Here is an 8,479-nt window from a genome sequence, read left to right on the forward strand (position 1 = left end):
AGACAGGTTGGTACTCACCTGGTTGCAGTCTCAGGCAAGATGCTCTCATCAACAGGAAGGAGCCTGTTTCCTCTTAAAAGGACAACACCAACGCTTTTGTGTGTTAAGATCAAGTGTGCTTTATTTCAACTGTACCACCAGTTTTTCAGGCGCACCAGGCTGCTGTTGTGCTTTTAGACATCTGAGTGTGTCCTGCCCTCTCAGGCGAGCACTTGTTCCCACTTACTTCTGTGTTGTGTTCTTGTTGCATGGTAATGCGGAAGAGATGGTAAAAATCTACGAGTGCTTACAACTCCATTACCACTCAGAGATAACTTTGACAAGAATTAAAGCAGGCATGAGCTGTATCATGATGGATTACGTGACGCAAGCAGGTCTCAGGTCTCTTGAAACAGTAGCAAATGAATGAAAATGTTATTTCACATGTTGGGAAATACACATCTTTGTTTTCTTGCCAACAACTACATGAGGATACTGAATACCTGTATGAAGCTAGAGCCAGGCGATAGTTAGCTTAGCTTAGCATAAAAACTGGAAAGAGGGGGGAACAGGTAGCCTGGCTCTGTCCCAAGGTTATCAAATCCAACTGAAAGCATCTCTAAAGCTCAGTGATTAACACATTGCTTCTCTTGTGTTCAATCTAAGCTAGCTGTCTCCTGGCTCCAGCTTCAAACTCAGCATACAAATACCGGAGTGGTACTGATCTTTTCACCTAACTCTTTGAAAATAAATAAATAAATAAGCACTTTTCTGAAAATGTACGGCTATTCCTTTTAGGGGTCACGAGCCAAAAAGATTGAGAACAATAGCATTAAATATGGTCTTTAATACAGAAAAAAAAGCAATCTCAGAGTCTAGTTTTTAGCTGCTATGTATATCTTACTACAGTTATTGCTAAAAAAAACTGTTTACTTAGTGGTTCTGTTTGTTCATTTCTAATGTAAGACGTTGCATTTACTTGCTTGTACTTTGTCCAGGCGGAGAGTTTGTGTTGTCACTGGTGGCCCCTGTTCTCCACAGTGAAAAAGACTTTAGGAAAGGGCAGTGTGTCTTACTCTTAAAAACGTTCTGCAGTGAAGCAAGTGGGAGCTTTTCAAAATGTACAAGACACTGTAATTCACAGCTAAATAAGTCTTGAGTTGGATAAGGATGTGATATCTAGGAGATAAAAGACTGATTCTAACTTTTACTGGTACAAGTGGTTTGTGCATCTGATAGACGCATCAACCGTGAGGGTTTACCACACTTGGATGTTAGTCAAATGTCATTTATTTATGAACTTTATGACCACTGATTAATGAGGCCCCGCATGAAGCTTGATTTACTGGTGTTTCCGACTGAATTTCTTCATTGAGGGCGGGCCGTGCTAATTGCTGCAGACAAACCTTCCCTGCAGCCATGAGCCTGTGTTTGGTCTCCACAGGAGCTCATTTATTTCAGCTGAGTGCATGCAGCTGCTTTGTGCGTCTAGGGGCCGCTTCCAAACCAGTTGTTTTTTGCTTGTGTCCAGTGCGCTCGCCGGTTCCAATAGCTACAGTCAGCCTAATTAGAGCATTTATCCCATTAGGACCCGGGATTTCTGCAATGCTAGCTTTCAGCGGCTGTTTGCGCAGCTACCGTTTCCACCTCCAGATCCTTAGGACTGATAATCTGCTCCTGCGAGGTCCTTTCAGAGGAAACGCAGTTGGACTTTTCAAGGCTTACGGTCGCGCTGCAGTGACACAATGCTTCACACTCACAAAGCCACACAGATATAAGCACCGGTTGAGTACCTCTAATTAAAGCCTGTCAGTCACTCACTCTGCATCACCTGGAAATAGTCCAGAGTGGGCGACGGGTTACAGAGTGCTTGCTGAGGCACATAATTTTTTTTTTTTTTTTTTAAACCAGTAATTAAGACAGTTTCTCTCAAACACTTGATACTTTTGTGACATTTGTGACAAGTGCCATAACTTTTATCAGCTAACCCAGCACCTAAACTGCCACAAATGTCATAAAAGGTAAAATTTTGATGAATTTGTTTAACAATGATGTAAAAATTACAAAAATGAAAACCCACAAATCCTCCAGGGAACTCTGCAACATGTCAATGGTAGACATTATTCACACTATATGATTAGGAACAGGTACCTCATCGCTATTACTTTGAAAATGTATTCATGCGGCATTTACGCACAACAATGCCCAGGACACCACAGGCAGCTACCTGCACCCTAGCGGCCATGGTAATGAAGGTTATAACATATCAATGAGTCCCAAGGCACATTGATGACATTTTTGAAGACAGGAAAACATGGTGACATCTTTGTTGCAGGGCCTTGAGCTGATCCTGTTTTAACGTACCCCTGTGGTGTCCCTCAGTCTCTCCCTGCCAGCTGATCGCACACTACAGAGCTGAGCAAAGGCCACCGCTTCACACAGATGCTCGTTTTAAGTTAATTACCAATTTTAAAAACTAACTTGTCACTCGGACACAACAGTCGTTCCTGGAATATTTATCAAACCAAAATAGTTATTAGAGTTGTACCTAAACTGTAATTAAAACAGACATAAAAGCACAGAGGCAGAGACCACAGGCTGAGGACGCATTTTTTTTTTTTTTTTTAGGCACCAGTCCCATTGTTTTCTTATATTAAAAGGCCACCACCAATGTTACACATGATGTTCAGTTCCCTCATCCTGAGGATGACGACTAAGACTGTGAAAACAGGTGTATAATGTCTTCCATGGCTCTGGAGGCAACACTCCAACGTTAGGAAACATAACCCTGCCAGTGTCACTGTGATGTCATCAGGGTTATCTAAGTTTGGGCTTGAGATTTAAAATTTCTAACAGAAAAGGTGCATTACAAACTGGAGGTGTGAGGTTTGGAAGACGTGGGAATTTAGAGGGCGAGGAGGGATCTGACAAAGATGCTCTCCAGATGCATTTTTGGGAAATATAGGATTCAGTGTTTTTGGAGTTTAACTCATACATTTTACAATAAGTTGGGATATCTCAGCCTCCGTTGCTTTGATTTTCACCATTCTTTTTTAAATCCAACGTTAATGGAGTGCAATACTAGATCTCTGGAATGGCCCTTTAGAATGAAAGCAAAGGAATGGACCTATTTCCCATTTATGGAGTATTCCCTTGTCGTTGCACACTCATAAATTCCCCAGCATTTACTGATTTACATCAGTTCAGTGTGGATTACTGGATAAATTTCAAATCTGAGAACGGAATAGTTTAGACAATGAAAGTATTTTTAAGAAGCAGTACCTTTATATTCCTGGAAATTATATATAGTGTTTTTAGAATTAAAGCCTTCAGTGTTGGTAAAGGGGAAACCTACTCTCCTTTCTAGTAAATGTTTTACTAACTGCTCAGCTTAAAATTTAATGGGAGACAAAAACCTGAAAACAAGACTAATCAGCATCTCACCCATTAAGAACACAAAAGATAAAATTAATTACGTTTTGCATGAAACCCCCGTGAAGTAACATCCCTGTTGAGTATAGTGCAGTTTTGAATCGACCTTAAGGGTGACAGTGATTTTGACTGTTTGGAGTTTTTATTGTTCAGCTTTCATTTAATTGTTTATTACTGACCTTATTAAGATTTAATTAAAATGCTAGCTAAAAAGAGGATTTTCCTCTGGTGTCATCTTAAGTCTGCATATATCACTAGAAGACTCTTCAAACCAAGTAACTATTGTCATTCATCAGATACCCGGCTTTGATTGAATCAGTCACCCATGAGTCTCTTACAATTTTAAACTTCTTCCTAAAGTTACGCCTCAGAGTCCTCAAATCCAGAAGTCTCGATTCCTCCGTGATAATGACATGAGAGACTCCTTCCTCCAACTTCTGCACAACTGTTCCACCATGGTAGCGAAACTCCAGCGCCCTGATGTCCAAACATGTGGCAGGTATAGCAGTTTCAGGGTCCCCTATGTCAGCGTAGTTGTCCATGTAAACGCTGAAGGGTCTGAACATGCTGGTGGGAAGGTCGTCCCAGCTGTAACGCTGCTCCACCTGTCCGACGTTCACGGTCACGGACTCGTCGCCGCTGCCGATCCGGCCAAACACCCCTCGCAGCTGTTGCTCATCTGTGTCAACGAAGTAGCTGTCACCGTAGCTGTCGTACTCCTTGGCAAAGTGCTCCCTGGTGGAGGGTGACATGTGGATCATGTGGTGTGGTTGCCATGGGACCACTTCCTTCTGATTCAGGCACTCCAGCAGCCAGGAGGCCCAAACCACGTCATGCTGGTTGGCCAAAATCAGGTTCTTCACGCGCATGTTCTCCAACCCAGCAATCACGCAGTAGGTGTCCCTTCCTGGGTTTTGGACCACGATTCCTCCACACCTAACATGCAGATGACATCAGTAATCACTTATTTGTAATAGCATACTTAGAACTACATACAACTATTCAAACTTGTTCCACATTCTAGTTGAACAACAATGACTGTTGTAAGTACAACACCAAACAAGCTCATAATTTCAACAAATTACTTATTTACAGATTTCATTTTACCTGGCCACCCCCTTCTCCAACTCAGCCTTGGGGTGATCCTCAGTGCCATTCAGGATGCAGAACTCCACATCTTCAAACATATCTGTCTCCTTGGTAACCCCAGAGAGGTCCTGAGGCTTAAAGTGATCAATGATCCCCACCATCTTCTTGGGTTTGGCTACCAGCCTGCGCTTCTTTTGTGGCTCATTGTCATTGATGTGAAGGTGCCTCGAGACGAGTTTCCCCGACGCCTTGCTGCGGAACTGCTCCAGGTCTGCAAGAGTCATGCACTGGTGCCACTCCTTGTCATCACGGATCTTCTCGATCCTGGGGAAGCGCAGGGTACAGTTAGTTTTATACATGTCGCTTCCGACTATCTCAGCTGCCTTGACTTGGAGGATGACAGAATTGCAGGGTTCGATGTAGGCTTCTGGCTTCTCTGTTCCACACAGGATGGATGTTGGTGGGTCGTTTCTCCGGTAGACTTTCCAGTGCTTGGCTAGCTTTAAACCAAGGTCATACAATTCCTTCATGGTGTAGCCAGAGCCGATGCGGCATAATGTATGGAAAACTGAAGGTTTCTCGCCAGGCTTTGGAGCTTCAGCAACGGCACATAAGAAATGAGACATCATACCACCCCGTCTCCCTTTCCCCCAGTAGCCGCCAACAATCAGCAGGTCAAGCTCATCCATCAAGCCATCAACATATTCTGGCTTTATTTTCAGCCATCCCTCCCCCCGCTTGTCAGGTTTGTAGATGGATAAAGGATCCTTTACCATGATCCCCTCCTCTCTGTTGTCTATGGCGTCATTGAGGGCATTCACCACCTCTTGCACGGTCCTGGCTTCGGTCTTTGGCACCAGGTGTATTCTTCCCTTGATTGGGGTGAAAACTTTCTGAATGGTCTCGTCGCGCTTTTTCAGTGTTTCCTTGCCAAGCTTCTGGTCATTGACTAACAACACATCAAACACACAGTAGCATGTCTGTAACTCAGAGTCATCGATCAACCTCTTGATGTCGAACTTGCTCCCTTTCTGCATGAAGTTCTCTGTGGTTGTGTTGTACGCCATCATCTCACCGTCGAGGATACAGTTCACAACATGGCTTTTAAAAGCTTTGTGGATGTAAGGAGTCAGTGAGCCCTCCAATGAGGATCCTCCAAACTGCTGTGTGTATTCAAAAGCATTTCGGCTAAAATATTTGTACACGTCTCCATCTTTGTGCAGCTGAATACGCTCCCCATCCAGCTTGGTTTGGATGTAAAAAGGGCTGTTGCCCATCTGTTTCTCCACATTACGGATGTCAGCTGCAGCTGCCAACATGGGCTTGAAGGCAGAGAAGACTCCAATGGAGACTTCACTTAAAGACACCAACGGGTTGTGGAGCTGCTGGCACACCTTGTTCAAGTCTGTGTTGACATTGTAGAGCTCAACAGCATCCGGGTGATAGACTTGGAGAACAGTTTCTTTGCTGATTCCGAGCTTCATGTCCTTCAGAATCATTCTGATGAGCCATTTCTGCTCAAGAGCCGAGCTCTGGGTAATGAGGTGCAAAAGATTCTTTTTCACAAGTTCCTTCTCCTTGTTAGCATTGTTGACAGCCACTGAGTCCAGAAATTCATTGACTTCTTTGATGCTGAGATTTCCTTGGCTGGTGCACCGTTTCTTCAGCACAAAGTACGCCATGCCAGCAAAGTCTCCTGCTTCTCCTTGGGATGTAGTCGGAGCTCGGTAGTTCAACAGTTTATTGGCTTCTGGGCCATTCTTTGGGAGGCCTAATACATCGATGTAGAGTTTAGCTAACATGTTCTCCTTGATACCATATGCCATCCGCTCGCGTTCAAAAGGAGGAACTATGAGGCGCATAGCTGGGTAGAAAGAGTCTGTTGTTTTGGGCTTGTCTTTGTGGAGGGCAGAATGAAACTTTCTCCACGACTCAATGAAATCACCAAGGATCTTGGATTTATCTGGACGGAGTTTAGACTTCTGGATTTTCTCTAAAGTGGTACACAAGTGAAGGAAAGGAACCTGTGCTGCAACAGATGGCTGACCAGCAGCATCACTTTTGGAAGTTCCCTCCATGGTGAAATCTGTAATACACGTCAAAGATAAAGATCAGCGCAATAGTGGTGGATTAACAGTTCTACTTGGCAGTTTGACTAAAGCTCAACTCTTTCCAATAAAATAATAAATTTTATAGAGCAGAAATAATAAGTTATTCAGGATGATAGTCAGTCGACAGAAAAATACTCAGCTATTTTGATAATCAGTTAATCAGTAAATTTTCCAACATGTGTTGTTTTTCTTTGTCTTGTCTGATAACAAAATTAATATCTTTGGTATTTTATAAGATGGCTATTTTCAACACTAACACAATGCCTTCAATAAAAAAACAGTTATCTCAATTACAGGCTATGGTCTAGTGTTATGTAACCAGTTGATCAATGAGTAATTTGCCCTGGCCAAATAACTTTCTCTGTCATATGAAATTAGCCAGAAAAATAAATGAATCTATGTTTTTAGTTTTTGTTACACAGATGGGTCATCTTCAATGGAGTTGATCGTTATAATATAAATATAAAACTGAGAATTGTGTAAAAGTTAACAAGTTTAAAAAGCCAGAATGTCCCCATGTAGGACAGATAAACTCGGATTCTGATCCTCTCCCAGAAATTTCATCTAATACTAAACATTTACATTAAACATTTACATTAAACGTTTACATTTAAGTGTAACATCCTCTACTTTTAATTCTACGTTTAAACGTATTTAAATCAACAATAACATGAACTGTTGTCGGAGAAAAAACTACAAGTACGATTCCGGTTAATTTTCAAAATAAAAGTATCTGTTGTCATTTGACGTGTGTGTTGCCCGGGCATGTCTGTCCAGATAAGTTACTGACATTTGCCGACAAAAGGTAAAATTTGAGATTATTTTTACGTTTTTAATGACATCTTAGCCCGATATTCTGTGATATTCACATAAAACAAAGCGTTAAACGCTCACTGCTCTTTCATTTTGAAAACAGACCGCCAAAGTAAGAGGTATTATTCCCCAACTGTCTTTGAAGAGCAGTAACGATATATATTAGCAGAAATAATGAAAAGAAATGAAAGATTTACCTGCTACCTTCTTCTTTATATCCTCAAAACAAAAGGTAGTGAATGTTAGACTTCAAACAGCGAGCTTTATGTTGTGCACTTCCTCGTACTCAAAGTAGGGACCTTAGAGGAAAATGTTCCCCCGGAAACACGAGCGGAACCTTTAATTCTACACAATGTTGTTTCGTGTTATTAGTAAAAACGTTTACATTTACGAGCTCAACTGGAGTCACCTCACACTTCAAAGACGTCACATTTTTTAGATATTTCATCTGAAATGAGTTATTAGGGCCGTAATTGATACAAGCATTGCGCTCGCAGGGGTGATTTAACGTAACCTTCCGTGCAGACACAATTGTTGTTGCGCTTCCTCTCACCAGCAGAGGGCGACGGCGAGGCGCTGCGGTGAGTGGGGTTGTTTACCATCCTGGGTCTGGAGCCCAGCCAGTCAGTAGTAAGCTGGTAGTACGAAGTTGGGAATGCATGCTGCACTTGTTGACCGCAACAAGGCGTCCCACTTCACTACAATGATGATTCGAGTCATCTGGTAGCAGGTTGTTATCGTCACTCAACATCCTGCAGCAACATTGCCTTGACAATAATAATGACAGCAATGATGATCATGTTGATAAGCCAGATGGGTGTGGGATCATTTTTAAAGATATTTCAGATGAGTCGTATTTATAACAGACAAATGCTGTATGATGAAAACCACATATGTTCACTCTTCTTATTTTATGGAGTAAAATGTGCTGCTTTCGTGTCTCAGTCCTCTGCGTGGAGTCTGCACGGTCTCCATAACTTCACGTGCTTTTCCCTCCGGGTCCTCCAGTTTCCCCTCTCACATGCCGCACAGATGAGTGGGAGACCCTAGACTGC

The 8,479-nt window shown here is 42.5% G+C and overlaps 1 protein-coding gene across 1 annotated transcript; it reads right to left on the bottom strand.

Moving 5' to 3' along the window:
* Nucleotides 1-574: 574 nt before the first annotated feature.
* lig4 (ligase IV, DNA, ATP-dependent) lies at nt 575-7,815 on the bottom strand. Its single transcript, XM_040142483.1, has 3 exons — nt 7,622-7,815; nt 4,519-6,586; nt 575-4,347 (listed from the first exon to the last, which is right to left on the bottom strand). Exons 2-3 carry the CDS (start codon nt 6,576-6,578, stop codon nt 3,678-3,680), a joined length of 2,730 nt encoding a protein of 909 aa, XP_039998417.1. The 5' UTR covers nt 6,579-6,586; nt 7,622-7,815; the 3' UTR covers nt 575-3,677.
* Between the last annotated feature and the right edge of the window lie 664 nt (nt 7,816-8,479).

This window comes from Xiphias gladius, chromosome 13 (assembly GCF_016859285.1).
Source record: "Xiphias gladius isolate SHS-SW01 ecotype Sanya breed wild chromosome 13, ASM1685928v1, whole genome shotgun sequence".
In the NCBI taxonomy this organism is placed as follows: Eukaryota; Metazoa; Chordata; class Actinopteri; order Istiophoriformes; family Xiphiidae; genus Xiphias; species Xiphias gladius.